At 44.3% G+C, this 25,465-nt stretch overlaps 1 protein-coding gene and 1 long non-coding RNA gene across 4 annotated transcripts in view; one reads left to right on the forward strand and one right to left on the reverse strand.

The window, feature by feature from the left end:
- The window catches only part of NEDD9 (neural precursor cell expressed, developmentally down-regulated 9), a 49,408-nt gene that overhangs the window by 5,840 nt on the left and 18,103 nt on the right, over positions 1–25,465 (reverse strand). Inside the window, exons 2-5 of the mRNA XM_002816424.6 lie at positions 24,127–24,573; positions 4,471–4,572; positions 3,228–3,329; positions 844–2,085 (exon numbers count right to left, since the gene is read on the reverse strand). Of these exons, the coding sequence (XP_002816470.4) occupies positions 844–2,085; positions 3,228–3,329; positions 4,471–4,572; positions 24,127–24,573 (1,893 nt within the window). The remainder of the gene's footprint in view (positions 1–843; positions 2,086–3,227; positions 3,330–4,470; positions 4,573–24,126; positions 24,574–25,465) is intronic.
- Positions 3,738–5,673, forward strand: LOC129059877 (uncharacterized). Of its 3 annotated transcripts, none has more exons than XR_010140574.1 (5): positions 3,738–4,042; positions 4,410–4,462; positions 4,680–4,730; positions 4,925–5,040; positions 5,560–5,673. It is a non-coding gene; the product is annotated as an uncharacterized LOC129059877 (long non-coding RNA). The 3 variants fall into 3 exon arrangements; XR_010140573.1 differs by having other exon boundaries at positions 4,645–4,730; positions 5,560–5,664; XR_008525989.2 differs by having other exon boundaries at positions 4,410–4,730; positions 5,560–5,664.

Genomic DNA, 25,465 nt, shown 5'->3' on the forward strand with positions numbered 1-25,465 from the left:
GGGTTTCACCATATTGGCCAAGCTGGTCTTGAACTCCTGACCTTGTGATCCACCTGCCTCAGCCTCCCAAAGTGCTGGGATTACAGGCGTGAGCCACTGCGCCCGGCCAGTAGAATGTTTTAATCCCTCAAAGTGGAAGGGAAAGCTGTCGGAATCCCAGGTCAACTTGGAGCTTGGTAGAATTCCCAATTGTAGGAGGCCAACTGTGACTGTCCAATGTCCCATACACAGATTAAGCTCCTAGGACAACTAGCTAATGCCCAGTGGTCCTCTAGGTAAGTCTGAGATGGGACTAAGTTTTAAAGCAATTATACACACACACACACTCACACGCACACACATACAGAGTAGGGCTAGCAGGGGCCTTAGAAATTCTCTGGTGCAAAGGTCTTCTATTCTTTTTCTTAATGATGAAAACTTTTTTCAAATAAAATATTATATGGAACTATACCTAAAACACAAATAGAAGTGGAGCTGGTATTATTATTAGAGGGCCTATTATCCTGCTTGGTGAGTCTCCTCTTACCTGAGGTATATCAATGGGATCTAATCCAATCCTTTACCCCATTCACTTTGCAAATGAGGAAATTAAGGCCCAAGGAGGTTGAATAAGTTGGTCACACAGTAAATGTCAGAGAAAGGGCTATAGCTGAGTGAGTACTCAGGACTCTCAGCCCAGCATTCTTACTACTCTACAGCACTCCCTCCACTTTGTGAACCATGTAGATTAACATTAATTATGTTCTCTCCTTTGGCAGTCCAACCCGACATCCTTATAGGCATCTGTCTCAGGCTCCCTGCATGTAAGTGAGAGTAGGTGTTTTATGAGTTCAGCTGTTTTACCTGTAGATGGACATAATCGTAGTCATCCATCCAGCTCCTCTCAGAACCATCACTGCTGCTACAGTCAGGGGCGTGCTCCTTGCTCAGGCCTGGGGGCAGTGTCTTGTTGTGGGCCTGGGCCTTGTGGTCACCAGGATGTAGCAGCTGCCCCTGGGAGCCACCGTGTGGGTACTCTGTTGAGTTCATGATGCTCTCCGGCCCGTTCTTCAGATGCAAGCTGCCAGGGCCGGGTCTGAAGAGGGCCTCTGCGTTGGTGTTGATGGTTGTGGTGAGCTGCTTGGCGTCATCGGGCACAGTCTTTGCTACCATCACAAACCGGTCCAGATCGTCACACTTGTTCTGGGGCTTGTTGATGGCCAAGATATTCAGGGACCAGCTGCACTCATTTAAGTCGTGGCTGGTTTGACTCAGGATCTGGTGGGAGTCTTCGACTCGTTGCAGCTCCCGCTTCATCTTGTTGTGGAGGACGAGTTCCGGGAGGCAGGCAGCATTTGCAACAGCTCCCTTGACAAAGTGGAGGTACTCCTTCAGGAACAGCTCCACCTTGTCCACCGCCGTGCGTATCTCATTGATGTGTCTTTCCATATATCCATAACACCGCCAGTCTGTGGTGACCAGTGCCATTAGGCTGGAGACACCCATCTCAAGGGCCTGCTGGAGCCGCTGAAGTCTCTCAATAGCTGTGTCTGGATCCAGTAAGAGCCTTTTGTCCTGAGCTGGGGGGGCTGACAGTGAGGACTCCTTGGAGGAGGTGGAAGACGTAGACATGTTACTCCGGGTGCTGCCTGTACTAGAGAAAGACAATCGGTTGATCCCATCCACCAAGTCCCGAGAGCCTTTAGCATCCGGTGGGTTATGCAGAGGGACATCATAAACACCGTCCCTTTCTTGGGGGTTTGCTTTCTCACTGGTTTCTGCTGGTGGCTCAAGAAACTGAACGCCTCGGGGGACATCATATGCGTCATTCTGAGAGCCCACTGACTGTCCGAGTTGCGGGGGTGGGTGATTTGGGGACAGGCTCTGGTGCCTTCGAGCCACCGGTTCTGCAGCTCCTGGAATGTCACAGTTGTATTTTACATGAAGGTCCTTCCCTGCTGGCTTGGTGCTGGTTGGGGGAATGTCATAAACCCCCTCCGGTCTGAGGTCCAGCCTTCCAGCTTGTCTCATGGGAGGGGGGAAGTCATAGTCTTTTTCCCTAAGCCCTGCTTCATCCCGGCAAGCAGAGGGCGGAATGGCATATACCTGAAAAGCAAGTAGAAAGCGAAACGCTATTTATTGAGTTGGCTCATGGGAACGTGTGGTCCTATGTACTCAGTCTTATTTGCTGGCACTTTTTCGGTCGCCCTCCCCCGCCGCCAATGTTAGGCACTTCCAAGGTTCCCTGCTATTCTGCTGTCACTTCCCTTGTCCTTTGACAAGTGTGTCCAACCCCACGTTCTTGGTGCAGACTCGTATATGCAACCCTCCTGGCTAAATTGCTCACCCCTGTGTTCCAGTCCTGTGTTTCTGACCACCTCCTGGGTATCCTTTCTCTGCTGATCTGTGTTGAGAGGCAGAGTAAGACCAGAGGTCTCCCCCAGTCTTTTCGGTTATCACACCAGCTGTGTGATGCTGAATGAGCTGCATAGGCGTCTGAAACACAGTCCCCTTGTCTGTAAAGTAGGGATTACCATGCTTCCTGTGCAGGCATACCCCAGAGGGTAACAGAGTGAGTCAAACGAGTTCACTCAAACATACACACTGAGAAAACTGTCAAACCCTCTACAGGCCAGGCGCGGCTCATGCCTGTAATCCCAGCACTTTGGGATGCCGAGGTAGTAGGATCATTTAAGCCCATGTGTTCAAAACAAGCCTGGGCAACATAGGGAGACGCCGTCTCTACAAAAAATAAAATTTATCCAGTCATGGTGGCGTGCACCTGTGGTCCCAGCTACTTGGGAGCCTGAGGTGGGAGGATTGCTTGAGCCTGGGAAGTCAAGGCTGCAATGAGCTGTGATTGCGCCACTGCACTCCAGCCTGAGTGACAGAGCGAGACCCTGTCTCAAACAAAACGTAACAAAACAAACCCTCTATAAATATATATTAGTACTTGCCAAACTGAACTAATTATCTTCCCTGGTAAACGGTTATCCTTATTGGCCACCTAGTGTTTTTTAGTTGGGGCTCCTCAATATGAAATCCCTAGAACAACCTTTAATTAGTGCCTTTCCTTTTTTGCTTCCTTCCTTTACTCTCACGAAGACTACATTTTCCCCTTTTGGGTTTGCCTTTCTTGTTTTATTCCAGTAAACTACTTACCCACCCTCCCAACCCTGCACCCCCCGACACACAGACACACACACACACTCATACTCCTTTTTGCTGCTTTGTAGTCACTCACTTACCCCTTTTGTAGGTGGGATGTCATACACCCCTTGAGGTTTTATCTCTCCCACTGGAACTGAAAACACAGGGCCTTTCGCTGATGAGGGAGGGATGTCGTATACCTGAAGAGAAACCCGTGAGTTACCCAGAATGGAAATGGCTTATACTTATCATTTTTTATGCTCCTAAGCACTTAATTATGGATTTATTTACCAGGTTATGTACAAGCTTGATCTTTGGCAGTGCTCCATATTATAACAGATTTATTGCCTTTTTTTCTTTATACGTTTTATGGTTTTTAACTTACACTTAATATAAAAATGATTTTGGCCAGGCACGGTGGCTTGCTCCTGTAATCTCAGCACTTTGGGAGGCTGAGGTGGGCAGATCACGAGGTCAAGAAATCGAGACCATCCTGGCCAACACGGTAAAACCCCATCTATACTAAAAATACAAAAATTAGCTGGGTGTGGTGGTGCACACCTGTAGTACCAGCTACTTGGGAGGCTGAGACAGAAGAATCACCTGAACCCGGGAGGCAGAGGTTGCAGTGAGCTGAGATCGTGCCACTGCACTCCCAGCCTGGTGACAGAAAAAGACTCTGTCTCAAAAAAAAAAAAAAAAAAAAAAGATGATCTTATGTAAAATATCTACGCTGTCTGTACTTTAAAGTGTACTTTAAATTTTCTACTTTCCGGCTAGGTGCGGTGGCTCACACCTGTAATCCCAGCACTTTGGAAGGCCGAGGTGGGCAGACCACTTGCAGTCAGGAGTTCAAAACCAGCCTGGCCACCATGGCAAATTCTGTCTCTACAAAAATACAAAAATTAGTCAGGTATGGTGGTGTGTGTGCCTGTAGTCCCAGCTACTTGGGAAGCTGAGGCAGGGGCAGGAGAGTTGCTTGAGCCTGGGAGGTGGAGGTTGCAGTGAGCTGAGATAGAGCCACTGCACTCCAGCCTGGGCAACAAAGTGAGATTCTGTCTTTAAAAAAAAAAAAAGAAAAAAGAAAAATCTACTTTCTGAAGCAAAATTGTAGAAGAACATAAGCTCTCTTGGGTGAAATACTAGGATTTCCTGATAAAGCAAATCCAGAAAACATAATTTAAATAGCATTGGCTAAAGTGGCTACTGGGTAGACAACCTAAATAAAGCTTCATATGACATATATTAATACATAATTTGTGAACTCCCTTTTTCTACAGCCCTGAAGGAACGCTACCCTTAGAAGCACTTCTCCTCTTGTGACCATGTTCTGGTACGCACCCCTTGAGTAGTATGAGAAGGAGGGATATCGTAGACGTCCTTTTGGTATCTGGATGGGTACTCGTATACGTAGCCATGGCCTGTCCTCACGGGGGTTATCACCTGTGGGAGAGAAGGCACAGAGGTGTAAATTTCCAAGCCTGAGTCCTTGAATCTCCTTGCCTCCTAACTAAGCACTCATCCCTCAACTCTCCCTCATAAAAAGATAGAAAGAAACCGAAGAAAGAAGACACAACAGGAAGGAGACAAGTAGACACCAGGTTAGTAAACTTTTTTTTTTTTTTTTTTGTGATGGAGTTTTGCTCTTGCTCCCCAGGCTGGAGTGCAGTGGCACAATCTCAGCTCACAGCAACCTCCACCTCCTGGGTTCAAGTGATTTTCCTGCCTCAGCCTCCTGAGTAGTTGAGATTACAGATGCACGCCACCACGCCCAGCTAATTTTTTGTATTTTTAGTAGAGACAGGGTTTCATCATGTTGGCTGGTCTCGAACTCCTGACCTCAGGTGATCCACGAACCTCAGCCTCCCAAAGTGCAGGGATTACAGGTGTGAGCCACTGCATCCGGCCCAGGTTAGTAAACTTTTAAATCCCTCTTGAATCCCAATGAGAAAAAAACCCCTAAAATATCTCTATCACCCTTACTTGTGATCATCTCAAAGTTCATCAGATAGAGTTGATGCACTGTAAGCATATTTCTAAAATATACTTTAAGGGATACTTGTGTGTAACTTATGAAAGTCCTAGAGGAGCATTTTGCATCTAAAGTACCGCATACTGAAATTTGCTTTAAGGCTCTGAAACAATTTGTAAAATGAATAATGCCAATAGAGTTTAGCCACTTAAAATTCCTCTCATGCCTTCCTCAGTATGCCTCTTCATTGGGCATTATTATGATGATTATAACTGTAATTCTACGGGTCACCAGAGTACTTTTACAAAGCCAATGCTCAAACTGTGCTATCCTTAGAAACCTCTGGGAGCTTTCATTCTAACTTATCAAACAAACAAAATACTGAGTCAGGGAGGCACCAGGAACAGAGTTCAGGTCTCCTGACCTCTGGTCTCTAATCATTTTCCCATTTCCACCAGGAAAGAAAACATCCCCAACAGTACCTACGTCAAGGGATATCAGAAGTCAAATAGCGTTCATCACGATGCTGGCATCTGGAACCAGTGCCAATAAAATGAATCTTTCCTAACAGCCTCCTGTTTTCATATCTACATACTTCATTGGTATGCTAAGCACCAGCAAAAAATTATTTGAACTTAACTCATTTTGAAATATATGTAATCCTCCAAGGGCTTCTAAATGCCCAGGGTCTTGTTTCTGCCTAACCCCCACCCTTTGAGTCATTGAGTGCCCATCTCAAGCATTGCCCATGACATCTTTAAGGAGAACAGACATTGCAAATTAGGAAGAGTTGGTTGTTCCCTAAGAAACCGTCAACTTTTATCTTTTCTCTGAAGTGAAAACTCTGGCGTCAGGCTGCCTACAAAACTATGTGAAAAATGCTCCACGTCCGTCTTATGCTGAAGTGGGTGGAACTCAGCCAAATGCACCAATGCCCTTCTCCCCAGGGGCTCTCAAAATGCCTGAGTTCAATTTGGCTTTAAATCCCTAGTGCTTACAACTGATTATTTCTTGCAATGAAGTAAAAGAGATTAGTATGCACTCAAAATTTCCATCAAGTCTCTCCACTGTCTTGGGTTTAAAAAAGGAACCTATTGCTTTGAGGTCTGTTGGCATGGAGCATACGGAAACACTTTATAGAGTGGCCACTGTATTGTGCATAGCAAACCTTCCTTTTTAAAGCAGGATGCCCTTTGCTAAAGAAAAACAATGTTCCTAATGCCCTTATATGATTTGTTTTTTTTTTTTACTCACTATTGTCCAGGAGAGAAATGAAGATCTCCCCTTAGTCTATTTCATCAGCCCCTCTACTTAGAGAGCTGTCTTGGCTTTATCATAGCACCTGCTCATAGTGCAGCTTTTGTTCAGCTTTAAAGTTTCCAAGAGTGGATTTTATCCAAGGTTGCCAACTTAGCAATAATGCTAATGGAAAACCAAGGCTAAGTCCAGCTTAACTGTTCATCTTTCGTTTAAAAAACAGAAGGGGACATGTCAGGCGCAGTGGCTCATGCCTGTAATCCCAGCACTTTGGGAGGCAGAGGCGGGAGAATCACCTAAGGTCAGGAGTTCGAGACCAGCCTGGCCAACATGGTGAAACTCCGTCTTTACTAAAAATATAAAATTAGCCGGGCGTGGTGGCATGTGCCTGTAATCCCAGCTACTCGGGAGGCTGAGGCAGGAGAATCACTTGAATCCGAGAGGCAGAGGTTGCAGTGAGCTGAGATCTCGCCACTGCACTCCAGCCTGGGCAAAAAGAGTGAAACTCCGTCTCAAAAAACAAACAAACAGTCAAACAGGCGGGGTGCAGTGGCTCACGCCTGTAATCCCAGCACTTTGGGAGGCCAAGGCGCGTGGATCACGAGGTCAGGAGATCGAGACCATCGTGGCTAACATGGTGAAACCCCATCTCTACTAAAAATACACAAAACTAGCCGGGCGTGGTGACGGGCGCCTGTAGTCCCAGCTACTCGGGAGGCTGAGGCAGGAGAATGGCGTGAACCCGGGAGGCGGAGCTTGCAGTGAGCCGAGATCGAGCCACTGCACTCCAGCCTGGGCGACAGAGAGAGTCTGTCTCAAAACAAAACAAAACAAACATACAAACAAAAAACCCAGAAGGGGGCTGGGAGCTAGAGTGGGTGGCGTTGGTGTCTGAAAATAGCACTAGGTGACATATAAACACATAGCACGACCTCAGAAAAGGAAGGCAGGATCACCGCTAAAGCGCTTCCTTGCCTTTGTGGATCTTCCCTGGCAAAGAGCGCTAATGCTTCCCGGTATTTAACATTTCACTTCCTGACAAATGTCACAGAACCCCAACTTGCTCTCTCTTTCTCATTTAGAGGATGCCTGTGGTCATCTGGTTTTTTAAAACTCTGCATTCCAAACCAGTCATTTTCCTTGTTTATGCATTCAAAGAAACAGATGGTGAAAACCACAGGGGGAAAAAGCCAACCAAATACAGCACCCCCCGCCCCCCGCCACCGATTCCAGCCTTCCTGACGTTACCGTCTAATTCACGTTGGTCCATAAATGGCATTTAAATGGGACCAGGATGCAAAATGCTGGTCCCATTTAAATGCCAAGTCCAGTGCAGCAATCTGCATTGTGACGTATGGAAGATCAGGGAGCTGGAAGTCTTCTACTTTTGGACATTCTCTGCCTCGACCTGTTGCTTGGGTCACTTTCGTGCCAATTGTGTGTTCTCTCCTCGGAGGAAAAGTGCTGACTGAGCTGTACCTTACGAAGTCTCCAGTTTTGTGGTTCATTAAGGCTTTTTCTTGCTGCTTGACATAAGTACACAAAAACCTTCCTACAATTTCTCCTCATTCCACCTCCCAGAACTGCTGAACTTCAGCCGAAGACGCACACCAAGGTCTGGTTAAGGGGACCTCAAATTTGGAAGAATTCTCCTAGGCATTTGTTCGGTGAGGCATTAAAGGAATTGCTACACAAAGGACATTTTTAAAGTCATTTTCTCAATGAAATCAAGTCAGGTTTTTCATTTCCTTTCCCCCTCTGTTTGCTTTTTTTTTTTCCCCCTACATTCCTTTCATTCTATGTATTTATTTATAGTTACAAAGGCTTAGCCTTTGGAATTACCAAACTGACCTCTTAATTCATTAGTGTTGCCAGGAAGGGGGCTGAATTGTGAGGTCTCCTGGGGCTCTATGACCCAATGCTACTGCAACTGCTTTCATGATTACCCGGCACAGGATTTGCACTTCCCATATGTGGATTTTCTGTCCCTAGGAGGAATCCAACCTTTCTCAGATGTTAGTATACCATTCTCAGTAACTAACAGGAGGGTCCAAGACAGAGACTTTAAGAAGAGCTATGAAGCCGAGAAGGGCAGATTGCAGACATTTAGAAAAGGAGGAATCCATTTAATACATCTCCAACTCTGGGTCCCCGCAGGATAGGATCAAAAGCCCAAAGACTGGCGTTATGTTAGTTCTCTAATTAATCTGCTTACATAAAAGCAAGAAAACAAACTCGAATTGCCCCACCCCACACTTTGATGGTGTTTGATCCACACTGTTTTAAGTCTCAGATCCTGGCGGCATGAGTTTTTGGAGATGCTTTTGACACTTTCATGCCTCATAATTTTGAAAGCCATGTATGCTGAAATTTTAAAGAAGAGGGTCTGTGTTTGGGTAGCAGAGAGAGATAGGGAGGTCTGAGAACCAACGTGATGACAGTCAGCAAGTTGGATGAGAGGCCCTTGGGATTCTTTCTGATGTTTCTGCATCTGTGTTCCCTGAGCTGGTACCTATAGCAGAGCAAGGGTACTATACTCAGATGCTCGAGGACCGAGCAAGTAGGGTGTAGGGAAGAAACAAGCCAGGCTTTGGTGACGGGGAGACAGAACTCCTCCTACCGAAAGGGGGAAGACATTGCACCCTGTGTTGCCAGATCTTTCACGTTTTCAGAAGCCAGAAATTTGGAATTTTATGTGAAACCTGGTTTTCAAAATTGGCTTAAATTTTAAAAACAGTGTCTTGGCCAAACTAAACACGTCTTTGGCCTCCGGGCTGCCAGTCTTTGCCTTCATCTGCGTATTTTTGCCCTCCTTCCTCTTGGAAATCTTCTGAAGGCAGGGCCCCCAGGCTCTGCACCAACTCACTCCCTCAGTGAGAACTGAGCTGTCCATTTCCACAGATGCCCTGCACGCCCACACCTCTGTGCCTTCATCCATGCTGTGTCCTTGTCTGAGATGCTCTTCTTTCTTTCCTCATATTCAAACTTTAATTGATTTTCAAGGCCAGGCTGAATGCCTTTCCCCCACCAAGCCTTTCCCAAACAGATAATATGTCTGTGTCCTAGGAACTCCCTCAGCCGGTGATCCACACATCTCTAACGGCACTTATCACTTGTGGTTTGACGGTCTCGATGCATCTCATCTCTTCTTCCAGCATTTTAAAGTCAGAGCTCATTCCCTCTTCATTTAAATATAAACCACAGGGCCTAATACAGTGCCTAGCAGAGTAGGTCTTGCATAAATCTAGTGAGTGATACATTAATCAACTAAAGGAAAAATGAAGGCTATTAAGCAAGATGGCATGAGGTCTGCCAGTATAGAATAAGCTTGGTTTGCAGGTAAGCCAGCTCTGGGTTAAGTAGAACTCATGGGATATGGGACAGAATGGTGCCCTATCAGCCATGCATGGTAGTTGTTGGGCAAGAGAGGGAGCCAAGAAGGCAAGGAAATGTTAGGTGAAGTTGAGAAATCAGAAACTGTAGAAGAATGCACCCCAAGTTGGGTGAAGCCACTATTGGAGGGCAAGGAGGGCTGCTGGATGGTTTCCTTTTCCCCAGTTGAGCTCGTATGTGACATGAACACCTGGGTTCTTCTTAACCACAAGCCAGAAACATGTGGGGGAGTGTTTTGGAAAAGGGAAACCAAAACAAACCCTTCTTTTTACCTCAACATCAGAAGGAACATACGCTTGCTTTCGTTCTGGGGATGTGTGATAGGGTCGTTCATGAGAAGCTGTGTGCCAGAGGCCATGGCCCCACTGGGTCTTTTTCTGTTGCTTATTGGAAGAATTAGTTCTGAAGAGGGAAGTAATTGACAAACAGAAGCTGGACTCAGGCAGAGCTGGATCTAAATCCCTGTTCTACCACTCACAAGCTATGAGAACCAAGGTTCCATTCTAAGCCTGTTTTCTCATAAGTAAAATAGAAATTATACTTCCCTTATAGGCTATAGGAGTATTAAGTAAGATCAAGTGCGTAAAGTACCTGGCATAAAGCCATAATAAGCCTTAGCTATTGTTATTGTTATTGTAAGTGTCACCTAGGCTATATAGATTTTACCTTTTGACTTTGACTTCCAGAAATCATGGACTAGGTAATTGAGATTAACCATCTTGCTGAAGACAACTTAAAAAAATGAAGAAAAGCTAGAAAAGATTTTTTTTTTTTTTTTTTTTTGAGACAGAGTCTCGCTCTGTCGCCCAGGCTGGAGTGCAGTGGAGAGATCTCGGCTCACCACAAGCTCCGCCTCCCGGGTTCAGGCCATTCTCCTGCCTCAGCCTCCTGAGTAGCGGGGACTACAGGCGTCCGCCACCGCGCCCAGCTAATTTTTTGTATTTTTAGTAGAGACGGGGTTTTACCGTGTTAGCCAGGACGGTCTCGATCTTCTGACCTCATGATCTGCCTGCCTCGGCCTCCCAAAGTGCTGGGATTACAGGAGTGAGCCACTGCGCCGGGCCGAAAAGATCTTCTTAATAGTGTCAAGAGTTAAAGGATAATAAAGAATTACTAGGTCAAACTTTGGGAGAAGAGTTGATAGAGGTGAGATTGCTTTTCAAGCCTGGGGGCATTTGCTATTTTTTGCTGATCTGAAACAGGTGCCTGGGAGGCTGTGCTGGATTTTCTACAGCTTCTTTGGGTAAGGGGGAACATTGGACCATAGGGCTCACCAAGGTAGGGACCCCAAACCACCCCCGACTTTGGGTTGGAACCCTAAGGACTGTATCCAAAATAAGGATTAACTGGAAGTAAACCCACCCTTGCACAGGCTGAAGACATCAGGGTTGCCAGAACATCTCAAAGCATGGAATCAGATGTATATGCTTGCCTATGAGGCTGGCAGAGGGAAACAAAATTCTCTCTGGAGGCAGAGAACATCTTTATAGGCTTCACATTATTTCTACAAATGTACTGAAAATACAATGTCCCACATACAATCAAAGATAAACAGGAATTCAGGGGACAAGACAACAGGAACAAGACAAGCAACAGTCTATTCTTGCTTTCTAATGTGATAAGAATGTTATGTATGTCTTAGTAATCACAGATCTCAAGGCTGTTTCCTTTCAAAATGTTTTAGGATCAAATCATGGGAGAAATGAAGATTTAATCATTCCTAAATTTAAGTCAGATAGAAAGAAATTAATCTTTAGGAATGTATAGTGCTCAAAATGAGATCTAAGAGGCAGTGAGAATTTCAAACCAAAGCAGCAAATGGTAAGAGACAGTGGCCCTTGATGATCATCTGTAGAGTTCTTGGGGTTACTGTTTTCTGCTGTTCATATCAGTATTGGCATTATTATGGTTATCATCAGAGCAGCTCAAGACATGCCAATGGGAAACCCCAGGAGAAAATGTGTTTTTCCAAGTCTAGGAGATAAAGATATTTATCCAAGAGAAAGATGGCAAGGCTCCAAACTCAGGACACTTTATTAAAATGCTCATCAGATGAGATCTTTTCAGTGGAGGTTCACAAGCTGGGTTTGTTTAGAGGCTCTCACCAAGAAATAGGACACTTGCCCATCTCTCTGGAATGCCTAGAAACAAAGCATTTTCTGTCAAGACAAGTTCTGCTCATATTGTGTCACTTGTTCAAGGTCTCGGCAAGTCTCCTTGGGGGCACTTCTTTCCTTGGGCATCCACTTCACCTCCTTAATGCAGAGCTGGCTAGGTGCCTGTGATAGGGGCAGAGTAGTGGCAGCAGAGGTCATGTGATCAGAACTTCAACTTCTCAGCTGCATGCTGCTAGCTCAATGGAGCACTAAGGGAAGCGGGAAGGGAGCAGACGGCTGCCACTCACAAAGGCCAATCCCTCTCCCCACAGCAATCCTCATATCCACCATGTTTTGCTATGTTTCCTTCTGATGCCAGCCATGGGGGTCACCCACCCACCTACTTATCATGACTTCTCATCTCTCCCCTCACAACACTGTCTTGTTTTGACTACTTCCCTCCTTCCATGTGCTTCCAGCAACTCTAGGTAAGAAAAAAGCAGTAAAAAAACGAAGCAGAAAAATCCTGCTCTTTGAAAGGAAGAGTTGGGTAGAGTGGATGAGAGACAGAGAGATGGGATGGAGAGGAGACTGGGTAACTTCACTGGTTAGTCATGCTCTAGTGACATTATTATTTATACTTCTACATTATCTATCTGTGTCTATCTTTGTATGCATCAAAATTTTAAAAATTACAAATATATATATATTTTGTCATTTTAACAAGATTTTAAAAAATAATAAGAAATATTACTTGAAAAGTTTTCTTCTAAGAGAATGATGGGACACAGACCTGTTCTAGATTCTATGTCACATGATTCCTCTGAGTCTAAGTCTCCACAATCCAAAGCAACATTACAAATAGCCTGAACTGTGCAATCCTTTGCCTCCAATATAGAGATAATGCCTTGATTATTGACCAGTGGAGTTTATCCATGAATTTAGTAGAGTAGTAATGTGTGGAGTCAGCTTCTTGTGTCCTTCCCTAAGGCCTAGTCAGGAGCTAGGTAACCCAGGAGGTGCTCAGGAAATAACAATGGGTAATTGATGAGACGTTAAAAAGTGTCCCTGTGCTGTAATGATTACAGATTTATAATCTCACCATTCATAGTACCTACGATTTTCTGAATTTAAAAGTATGTTTTACTGATTAGCAGCCATGTATTTGCACTTTTCTTGGCGTATGTGGGAAGTAAAATTTGACTGCTTCCTGTCTATCTCTAATTCCTCCCCAGCCCCTGATTTATTTATATTATCTCTCTTTGTGTTTCATGAATTAACAAGAGTGTTTAGCTTTCCAAAACTGCCTGTTGGAAAGGACTTCTTTCACTTAAATGCCCTTGAAAAGCATTAACAGAGCTACCACAGTATTTATTAGACTTTATAATAACCTCTTTGTCTTAAATGAACTATTTGATCCCTTCCCTTTAAAGAAAACCCTAGGAAAAGAAACATTACCATTATCACTGCCTGCCCGTTAGAACTGGGATCCAATTTTCAGAAACTGTAAAGCTACAGAGGTTTGCCTGTTTAAAATCCAAGAGTACTAGTTGCTTTTCTATGACCAGAAGAAAAGCCACATGTTGCCTACCATGGATTTATTAATTCTCTGTAAATTCGCTCTGCCCAGCTTGGGTGTAGCAGTGAGCTCATTTATTTACTTGCATAGCAACAATATAATGAAAACTGAGTCTGGCCTAAAAAGTACACCCTCATAAGCCATGTCCAAGGTTAACTCTTCCAAATGCTTCTCTGGTGCTCACGAAGTTTTTTCCCATGTATTTTGGGGAGGTGATTTACTTTCTTTCAAAGTCGTTCTGATGCCTGATTTTACGCCAGAACTAAGCCTTTTGCTAGCCACATGTAAATCACAGCCAGCTTCTTTCCCCAGTGAGGAAAAAGTCACAACTGGAAGCTCAGAAGTGGAGCAGTGGTGCTCCTGGGTCACTTTCATTTGACACAGCACTGGGCAGCAAACCCGCTCAATGGAAACAGTGCCCCGATTGTTAAGCCCCTAGCATGTCTCCCCTGCTGCTTTCAGGAAGCTCTTTGTGTAGCAAGTGCTAAAGCAATATTTAGTTATAGAGTGACCAAGCACCAGTGAGCAGCTAGAAGCATTTAACATGAAAGAACACGACGGGAAATGACGTCTGGGTTTCACAAGTGGTTGAGGTCTTTCTCAGAACAATGCCAAATACAAGCCTGTGACAAGTTGGATACAGCAAAGCCATTTTTTTTCTGTCTCGTGGACTGAAATGTTCTTTGAATGAAAACTATAAAAAAGCACAAGTATTTTGGCTCTTTTGATGTCCAAATAAATTCAACAGGACTCTGAGCACTACATCTAGACTGGGAAATGGATTTTAGAGAGATGCCCACAGACTGCCCTAAGGGGAATGGGACTGTGAAGAGGAGGTGAGAGATGGGAATTTTGGGACCCAAATGCCGATTGGTATCATTTCTTCCTAAAGAGGAGAATGCTCAGGTTTAGTTGGAAGAAAGGATGCAGTGGCTGATGGGGCAAACCACTCACGACGCAGAACTCGGTGCCAGCTCTGCAGGTGGTTGTCGTGTCCACAGACAACAGGTCTAAAACATCTTCTGCAAAATCCAAGAGGATTACATAGGGGAAAATGGGCAGAAAACAATGAGTTCCAGGATGAAGTGCTTTCTTAGCTCTTGGTAACAAAACAGGGATGAGAGTGCTCCTTAATGGGGAACTCTGGAAGTTTTTTTGGGTACAGGACCCAGGTCTGTCAAACACTGATTCTCACTGGCTCAGCACACTCCAACCCCTGCCTCCTTGTGTCCCTGCCTGCTCCTTCTGTCTTTTGGCATAGCTCTGTCTTCCAAAGGGCACTGTGGTTCTGGATGGGATGGTGGGCTGGATCCTAAAGGAAGAGTAGGAAAGGTTTGCAAAAACTTAAGGGCCAAGTTGAAATTTATAATCAATGCTTGAGTATCTCTTCTTTAAAAAAAAAAAACTTGATGTCAGGCTGTTTTTATTAAACTGTTAAAGTGATTCTGAGAAAGAATCAGATAAGGATATCTGGATCATAAAATTTTAGCAAAGATCATTAGAGATAATCTAGCGTCACTTGCCATTTCACAGTTGAGGGAACTAAAGTGGAGTTAGTTACTCAGGCTATTAATGACAAAGAAGTGAAGGAGACCCTTGGTTAGCTGGGCCAGCAGTGCAGCAGTATACGTTTCTCAATGCCCTGTGGCCTACACTAGCAATACATGTTAGACATTTTCCAGAAATTTACTACTTTTCTAATTTCACAAGTAAATACTCTCAAAGGAAGTTACTTCCTTATATGAGAGCCACAACTTGAAGTCTGGGTAACTTGTGTTTTGGGAGGTGCCCCCACCTGGTTAAATGAAGTTACCCATTTGAAGGAATTTGAAGTCATTTGGAAAGACAGTCTTAGGCCAGGCGTGGTGGCTCACGCCTATAATCCCAGCACTTTGGGAGGCCGAGGTGGGCAGATCACGAGGTCAGGAGTTCGAGATCAGCCTCGCCAACGTAGTGAAACTTTGTCTCTACTAATCATACAAAAATTAGCCAGGCATGGTAGCGCGCACCCATAGTCCCAGTTACTCGGGAGGCTAAGGCAGGAGAATCACTTGAACCCAGGAGGCGGAGGCTGTGGTGAGCTGAGATCGCACCACTGCACTCCAGCCTGGGCAACAGAGGGAGGGTCTGTCTCAAAACAAACAAACGGAAAAAAAGAAAAGACAGTCTTTCCGTGTGGCAGAGAAAGCCAACATAGCAACGTTCTCAGTGGTACTGGAGTCTAGACATCACCCTAGTGACCTGGTCAGGACTCCTGGATCAGCCCATTCTGAAACTGCCCACTACAGCTGGGTGGGGGGAACTTCCACGTTCCTTAATTCAGATTCCCTCAGTATTGAGGCTACTCCCTGGACCTGAGGTGGGAGCCCTGGGCAGCAACTTTAATTCATCCTGGCCAACAGGGTATGACTTAGTGCCCAAATTGCTAATGAGGTGTCCAAATATGCCTTCTTCTTTAAGGGCTTGGCAACATCATCCTTCAGCCGGGATGTAAAAATCATTAGCATTGGAGTCAGACAGACGTGGGCTCAAATATCAATCCTGCCTCTCACTGGAGGCAGCAAGTTAACTTCAGCAAGTGAATTTCCTTCTCAGACCTCAGTTCCCTCCTCTGAACAGCAAATGCTGTGAGGTGCACCTCACGAGGCTATGGAGAGGATCAGGTGGTTTTACCTCTATGGGATCCCTAACATGGAGCCAAGGCTCAAGGCGCCTTGGGGTCACCCCCACTTTAGTTCTAACACTATCTTGCAAAATGAGACGGAAGCATGGGGTAATGACACCAGTGAAGGCTGCACATTCAATTGGTGGTGACTTTGAAAACAAAAACTATTCCAATAAATAACTGGTTTAAGTGTGCCATGCTTTAAGAAAACCAAGTATTACAAAAATTAATCAAATAATCAGAGGCGATTGTGGCCTTGCTAAAGGCTTCTTTGCTTCAAAAAACTGATATACTGTGGGATCCCTTTAAAGAGAGGACTCCTTGGTACTCTTCAAATGTTACTGGAGTTACATCCTACTTTTTTTTTTTTTGGAGACAGAGTTTTGCTCTTGTTGCCCAGGCTGGAGTGCAATAGTGTGATCTCAACTCACTGCAACCTCTGCCTCCCAGGTACAAGCGATTCTCCTGTCTCAGCCTCCCAAGTAACTCGGATTAACAGGCATGCACCACCATGCCCGCCTAATTTTTTTGTATTTAGTGGAGACGGGGTTTCATGGTATTGGTCAGGCTGGTTGCAAACTCCCGACCTCAGGTGATCCACCCACTTCAGCCTTCCAAAGTGCTGGAATTACAGGCATGCGCCACCGCGCTGGACCTACATCCGACTTTTGAGGAACACACACTGTCCTGTGTGGGTGGCACTGACACACTTTAAACAGGAGCAGCACATCTCTCTAGAAGTTATCTTGACAACGTTTAAGGCACAGCTAGTTAGAATGAAGTGCTTTTGATTGCTGACAGTTTCTAGTTCTGCATTTTGCACAATGTATTCAAGCAAGTCTTTTTTTAAAGATTTGTACAACCAGGCCAGGCGCGGTGGCTCATGTCTGTAATCCCAGCACTTTGGGAGGCCGAGGTGGGCAGATCACCTGAGATCAGGAGTTCGAGACCAGCCTGACCAACATGATGAAACCCCGTCTCTACTAAAAATACAAAAATTAGCCAGGCGAGGTGGCGGGCACCTGTAATCCCAGCTACTTGGGAGGCTGAGGCACGAGAATCTCTTGAACCTGGGAGGCGGAGGTTGCAGTGAGCCAAGATTGCACCATTGCATTCCAGCCTGGACAAGAGTAAAACTCCATCTCAAAAAAAAAAAAAAAAAAAAAGATGTGTTCAACGAATATTGTTTGTTTTATCATGAAATTAAATAAATTTATCCTGTTCTCTCTCTCTCACAAATACAGTGTTCTCCTACTTAGCCAGACATCATATTAAAGCAGTCTCTTACCTCTTCGCACTGATAAGCACAGTCATTTAGCATGAAATCATTGAAGAAGGAGGGTTAACCTCTGTTTGCTTTGGTGTGGGTTTATAAGAAGTTACTAATGCACTCTTAGGAATATGCATTATCTATAAACTTTAGAATAAGTGCAACTGAGTTTGAAGGCTTTGGCACTGGCCAAACAAAAAGGACTTTTGTTAATTTTTAAGGAGGGGTGTTACAGTTTGCTCATTGCTTTGGCTTGGGTGACTTGTCTGAGAAAAGATACTTCTCATTTTCAAAGTGAGCTCATAAAGTCCTGCCCTTCAAGTGCTGAATGACCTCCAGTTTTGTGTAATATTAAAATGTATCTTGAAACTTCAGGGGTGGCATTTTAGATGGCAAGTTCAGTTCTCTGCATAGCCCCAAAAATCATGTATCGAGGCAAACAATTCATTTAAATTAGGATTATCTTTATGTAGAAATGTACAATTCTGTAACATAGTTGCACTTTATTGATTTATAAATGAGGAAACCGAAGTACCCTCTGCCCTAGGAGTATTTTTTGGGTGTGTACGTATTTTGTGTGTGTATAGGCAAGGAACAGGAGAAAGTGAGGTGAAGTCAGAGTTTAACTTTTCTGGAAGCTTTCATTTCCTCTAAACCTATTTTTGGCTTGTTGTTAGACAAGTCATGCTGCTAATATATAGCATTTAGTTGGCTAGTATCTGAGTGTCGCTCTGGGCAACCAAGATTGCACAGTGCCTCAAATTCCAATAAGGGAAGTCCTTGTTCCTTAGCCAACAGCTTATGGGTGTCTGTGTGTGTGTATGTGTATGTGTATGTACGTGTATGTGTGTAGTTTGTGATGACTCAGTGTCTAGGAAGGTACAAACATTGTAGCTAATCTATTTCTGTTTCTTTCATTACCTTTCAGGAATGGGCCTGGAAGACCTGGCTAAAACCTTTGAATCATTTCCTGCCAACATTTGGCCGTGACCCATTTTGGAAGGTAGAAAATGGTCCTTAAAGATGATGTCATAGGATCTTGGTAAATCTGAATATTACTTGAGTTTTCCAAGTGCCACCTCAAAGCAATACTTACCCCAGTCTAGACCATCACACACATTGCAATGGCAGACCATTCCATTTTTAAGGAGCCCTTGAGATCAATGAAATATACAACATATTCTGGGACCATAGAAAAGGGAGAAACTGCTGGGTTGCAGAGAGGAAGCTTCATGAAGCGGATGAACCTTGGAGTGGGTTCTAAAGAATGGATAGGAGTTCACAGGGAAAACAGAAGGGAAAGGCATTCTAGGTAAATCATAACATATGCAAAGGAAGTTCTGCCCCTTAGTAGAAAAAGTTAGGCCAGGCGCAGTGGCTCATGCCTATTATCCCCGCACTTTGGGAACCTGAAGCAGGCATATCACCTGAGGCCAGGAGTTCAAGACCAGCCTGGCCAACATGGCAAAACCCCGTCTCTACTAAAAGCACAAAAAGTAGCCAGGCTTGGTAGTGCATGCCTGTAGTCCCAGCTACTGGGCAGGCTGAGGCATGAGAATCGCTTGAACCCGGGAGCCGGAAGTTGCAGTGAGCCGAGATGGCGCCACTGCACTTCAGCCTGGGTGACAGAGTGAGACCCTGACTCAAAAAAAAAAAAAGGCTAGTTTTCCTCCTTAGGTGACCACAGAGGAGTTAACTAATCTTGTCTAAATTGGGCAAAATGCACAGAAGTTAAACTCTCAGATAAGCCCTTCTTTACATCACTCATGCTTTGCATCAAGGTGCTCATTGATTGTGTATGAATAGTTACCCTTACAGGACACAGGCAGTGACATTCTCAAAGGTCTTTCAGCGAGGGAAGTGACTGTATATAATCTGACACCTCTCATACCAGATGGTAATGAGCTGGACCATGGGATTCGAGCAGCAGCGTGTGAGGGTGGATGTGTGATAAGATCAGAACCACCTTTCAGTTAATTAAAGGTTAACTCTAATTTAACACTTTGATTCTTGCTTCCACCTTGTTCATTGGTTCACTGGGCTGCTATCTGTGGGCTGATGCTCTACCAAGTGCTCAGCCTATAGCAGTCAGGAGGCAGCCATGGCCCCTGCGTTGATGGAGCTTGTAATTTAGCCCCAAACTGATCTTCAGAAAGAGGTACAACAAATAGTTCCAGCAGTTAGAATAAAAGCGACGCATCCAAAGAAAAATCAGAGAAGCACATATATTTTCCCATGCAGATCAACTGTGAAATGGATGAACTCAGGTAGCAATTTCACTGATCTTTGAAGCAGAGAAATGAGACTATTTTAGATCTTTTTAGGCTTTTGGTTTTGAACATTTGTAGATTTCATTTACCCCAAACCGTAATCCCATATTAAGTAGAATTTTTGCTGTTAAAAATTGAAAACTTTTTTTCTTCTTTTATAATTCAGCTTTTCAAATTATTCGACTATGAGTAACTTATTTAATTTAGGATTGCCTGTAGGTTCTTGGCAATCACGATGCATATTTAGAAATCTTTGCAAAGTGAGAAAAATATAACCTACATATTGTTTTCTAATATGATGAGATAGTTATGAGCCCTAAATAAAACAATTAATGGGGCCAACATGATATGGTTTCCTAGACATTGACCTAAATGTTTATTAATTTCTATTTTGCAGTTTTTGTGTTTCATATTTTGGAGCCAAAAGATCTTTTATTCAGCTCCCAAACATTCTTATAGGCACTGGGCATGTTGCCTACTACGCCTAATGGATAAAACGGCCCTGTGCACAAAACACAGAGTGAAAAAGACCAATGAAATTAAGTAAAGGTGTCAGCGTATATGGTTTTCAGATAACTTGGAGAGTTTTTTTCCACCCTTTGCAGAATTCTTGCAGAACCAAAGAGAAAGCCACACACTCAAAAAACACAGCATATGTGTTAGCAAGAAAGCACTTGTACTTTCGGTGTGTAGTAAGAAACACAACAGGGCTGATGTAGTAGAAAATAAACTCTGAGAAAGGAAACGCAAGGTGAGGGGGATGCATTCTTTTAAGCCCCTGCCATGCTAAGCACTGAGCCAGGGACTTTCTATGTATGCTTCCATTTAATTCTCATGACAGCCCTATGAAGTAGTTAGTATCGTTCCCATTAAATAGATGAAGAAACCAAGGCGTAGAGATGGTCAGTAACTTACCAAAGGATATACAGCTATGGAGAAACAATCCAGCACCAGCTGAACCCTGAAGGCCTTACTCTTTCCACAATTCTCACACTGTCTGCTTGTTTCCTAAAAGGGTGGGGATTTTATGACTATATTTCTTTCTCTAAATGCTGATTTAATATGTGATGAATGTCAGTTAGTGTGGAGCGGATGCAAGAGGGTGGGTAGAGACTGGAGTTTCCAAGAGAGCAAAGCTGAAGTGATAGAAGGCAGAATTCACTGTCTTTTTTTTTTTTCTTAAGTGATTCATTAGTAGAAAAAAGCAGTGCTGGGTAAAACTTCCGAAGCCCACAGTCTGTGGCAATATCAAGGGAATTTTGAACTATGGAAAGTCCCAAATCATAATCAGATTGGAACATGTCCCAGCCCCTTCATGTTCCCTTTACAATGTTTCTCAAAGTCTAGTCCTAGGCCACCACCCACAAAACTATGCAAGGAGCTCAATAAGATGCAGATTCCTGGGCCCCCAACCAGACCTACTGGATTAATTTCTCCAAGGGAAAGATCTGGGAATCTGCATTTAAACTCACTGTCCCTACCTTTATGGGTGATTCTATGCCCATTAACATTTTTAAACCCCACCCCAGTGGCTCAGAATAAGATTCCATTGCCTCCTCATTTTCTTATTCAAGAGCTTTTAAAGACCATAGCTTAAACTATCAGGCATATCTAGTTCTGGGCTCATATTATCTTACAGATGAAAAATTTAAAGAGAAAATGAGCAAATTGCTTTATTAAGGCAGTTAGTAAAACTACTAAAATGCAAACTCAGAAAAATGAAAAAGCCACGCCTGATCCCCAGTGCGCTGGGATTATCTCTTAGGGCCTAGGCTTAAGTCATTAGAATGATTCCCACCCACTGAGAATATCCTATACCCAGGAGGATGTTGACAGATTTTTTTTAAAGCAGTTGCAATTGCCTGGAAGGCTAAAATCACCTCCTAGCAGCTAAGCCATCTCCACTGTGAAAGAAAGGAAGGAAGGGAGGAAGGGAGGGAGAGGGAAGGAGGGAGGGACAGGGAGAGAGAGAGAGACAGAGAGAGAGAGAGAAAGAGATAGAAAAGAGAAGTGAGGAAGGGAGTGAAAAGAAAGGAAGAGGCAACCACACTCCCATGGGTGTGAACCAGGGTACATGGAGAGAGGCAGCCTAGAGACCCAGGATCAGGATACTGTGGAGAAGCCCTTGGTATTTGGCAGGGAAGGTGCCAGGGCCACCCTCTTGCCCTTCCCATCCTGGCCATGTCACTACCCCAGACCCTGACTGTGCGATGCTTTAGGCATGACCTACTCTTCAGCCCTGGCTGCAACTCCTGGAAGGGCTGGCACAGATCATTTTCAGAAGTTGATTTCCTCCTGCAGGACTCATCTACCTTTGCTAAACAGAAAATGTTCTACTGAGTGTAGACTTAAAAAAAAGCAAAACAAAACATGGAATGTGAGTGCCCGAGGGTCACCCCAGCACCTCAGCCCTTTGACATCAATCCAAGGGAAGATGAGTCAATATCTCTGCCCTCTGGAAGGATGGGGAGCCATGGGGAAAGCCTGCAGGGCAGTCCCAGCAGATACAAGGGGAAGAAGTCTGAAGGCTTAGGCTTCTCCGACTTGGAGCTGAAAAGGTTGGGTCTAAAAAGGAAAACACGCTACCTTCCTGCCAAAGTCAACTGTGATGAAAGTTTAGAGCCCACCACCTCCCAGCCAAGCATTTCCTGTTCTGCCCTCCCCTTCTGCCTCACACTGGCTCAGATGTGGGAGAGCTATTTTTAAGGTGCAAACAACCAGGACTAAGAATGAGAGAAGTTACTTATTTATAGTTACACCTTTCAACTGTTATTTTTCCCCTCTGGAGATGGAGGCCAGGTTTCGTTTTCCCTTTGAATGTACAATTCCTAGGACAAGGAAGACTGAAAAGCCACAAGTCAGTTTATCACCTCTAGGCAGGCATCGTTGTCGTGGGCAGTACAAGTCTAAAAGCTGTGCATCACCCTTGAGGAATCCCTCTTAAGGAACATACGCTCAGTTCATGCCACACACGTGCTCTTGAGAAGTATTTTATAAAACACACTTTTTATATCAAAGGTGATTTTAAAATGCATTAGTGCTTTTGTTGTTTAAAGGAATCTACCCGCACAGGGTCAGGGTCTGGGGTGGTGACATGGCCAGGGTGGGGAGGGCAGGAGGGTGGCCCTGGCACCTCCTCTGCCAAACACTAAGGGCTCTCTGCAGTATCCTGATCTTGGATCTCTAGGCTGCCTCTTTCCATGTACCCAAAAATGCATTAGTGCTTTCATTGTTTAAAGAAATCCTTTGTTTTTTCAACAGAGGATTCTAATAGCATCAAATAGATATTCCCTAATTTACAGATGTTTGTAAAATCAGACTTCGTATTAGATTTACTTGGGGCAGGACACATCTATAGTTAGTGTTCTAAGGGTCAACAAGCTCTTTCTGGTATGTAATTGCATCTTTCCTCTTGTAATTCAGGGATATCTTCTTATCCAGTTAAATTTGTTCATTCCTAATACCAAACCTTGTAGGACCCATTGGAATTTGCCAGCAAATGAAAGAGAAAATCCCTCCCTTGTGATGTTCACATAAGCATCACCTTGGTTGTGAGTATTACCCCCGATCAGTCCACTGACATTATTTTCCTGATAACACGTGTCCCTACCTAGCATTCTCTTGGTTGCTTCTGTCTCCCCTACGGCAATGTAAGCATCACCAGGGCTTTGTTTATCTTTAATTAATCACTGTATCACAAGCATCAAAAATATATTAGATGCTCAACATTCATTGTTCCATTAGTGAATTTCTATTGACCTCAAATTGCTAAAGTATTTGGGATTATACAGGGTGTTGCAGAGCTCCCCACACTGTATTTTTAAATTAATTCCTTCCTAAATATCCAAGCTCCACTGTTTTCACCCACTGCCTCAGGCATTATTATAAGAATGACTTGAAGGACAGAAGGATGGCTTCATCCCAATTCCACTAGTATCTATGCGTTTTTAAATGAGTCAAACTAAGCTGACAACTCTATAGAACAAGTTGGTCGGCATGACCTACTCCCAGCTTCCTTACTCTCGCTACTTTGGGTGGGTTCCTTGTCCAGCCAGGCCACTGAGGTCATGATTCAGCTTTTGGCCAAGGGAGGATCCTTGTTGCATCATCAGGCTTGTACGAGATTTGGTGTCTGTTCCACTCAATGAAGAAACAGAAAAGACAGGAAACGATTTGAGCACAGAATGAAGGCTTAGAAGCTGATGTATGAGAAAGATGGAGAGAAACAGTTTAATAACCCATGTAACCCAGGGTGACACAGGAACTTAGGAGGGCTGGAAATCAACTGTACTCAGCACGTGGTAGTTCAAAGAAGTTTTGCTGAATGATGGATGAATGGCAAAATCATGTAAACATGATGCCTGAGCTAAGGTATTGGTTATATCTACTTATTGGCAGCTTCAAGTTATTAATTTGGGAACATTTCCAAATGCTCCAAGTGCAATGGGGGAAAAAAAATAAGTAGGAACAAAAATTTAGTTAGTCATTTACTCACCTTTTTACCCACGTGGGGCCCACTAGTTCCCCCAATGCTTCTCTGCACTGATGGTGGCACCTGATATACCTCTTGTTCTTGGGTGCCGTGGCCAGTGGGGACTTGGTAAATTCCCTGATTTTGGTAGGAAGGTGGCACTTGGTAGATGGTGTCTCGGGGAGCAGCCTGTGGGTTTGGCACTTGATAGAGCTTCTGTTGGCCAAAGGTCTGCTGCATCAGTCCAGAGGCAGGCTGGTCGTGACTGGAGGCAGTCTCCTGCATTGGACCAATCAGAAGCTTCACCCGGTTGCCTGGGACAATGCCTTGCCGACCGTGTAAGGAGCACAGCCACCATCCTTCCAGTCCCCCTGTGTTCTGCTCTATGACGGTCAGGATGTCTCCCTTGCGAAAGGCCAGTTCCTCAGCACACTCTGGGACATTGTCATATAAGGCCCTTGCCATAAGATTCTAGGAAGGAAGGAAGAGAAGGAAACAGTGTTAGAATATTGGGTCGGTCCCTTTAGCATCTAAGGCCCGTGCTCTTATGGAAAGGCACACTTCCTGGAAAGAGAGAAGCATAAATCTGAACAATAGACTGTAAGAAGAAAAACAGATGGTGCAGACAAAAGACAGATACATATACACTGCGTCTGCCACCAGTGACATCAGACTGCCTCCTTGGAAAAGCTCAAAACACCAGAAGAGTTCTTTCCTCTAGCAGGATATGCCGTGCCAAGGAATTATGAGTAGCAGTGTTACAGAGTTAGAGCATGGTTCACTATACAAAACATTTTTCTTCCTTTTTCAAAGTGAGCTTAAGGAAAAAAAAATCCCGAGATATTCAGATGTTCGACAATGAACACCTCAGTATATTGTTCTATACTGGAGGTGAAAAGAGTAAAAGAAAATCCCAAATAACACACAGTACAAATAGCATTTCTATTTGGAGTTGAAAAGCTAATAGAAGTACACATATATATACCTTAGCAGGGCTTAGAAATTCTTGTTCTCAGATGACAGGAGCCTTGGATCCAGAGAGAATCCACAAGCAAGGCATGTAGACATGCCATCGAGCATGGAGCATAGGCTGGCAGCCATCTACATCTCCAGCTTTGACAACGAATTTATTAACACATAGGTGGATGCCAACTCTTCTCTTTCAGTCTTTTATGCATACCTTTCCTTAGGGCCCCTCCTCGACCTCCCCTTTCATCACTACTTTTTGCATCTCGCCATTCACATCGGAAAAGCTGTGTCTTCCCCTTTCATGGGCCCAACGCACTCTCCGTCTTTGTATGAAGGCCTGTCTGGCACATTCAGTACTAAGCAGACAGCCAAAGTAGGCATTCAGCAGAGAGTG

This window comes from Pongo abelii, chromosome 5 (genome assembly GCF_028885655.2).
Source record: "Pongo abelii isolate AG06213 chromosome 5, NHGRI_mPonAbe1-v2.0_pri, whole genome shotgun sequence".
In the NCBI taxonomy this organism is placed as follows: Eukaryota; Metazoa; Chordata; class Mammalia; order Primates; family Hominidae; genus Pongo; species Pongo abelii.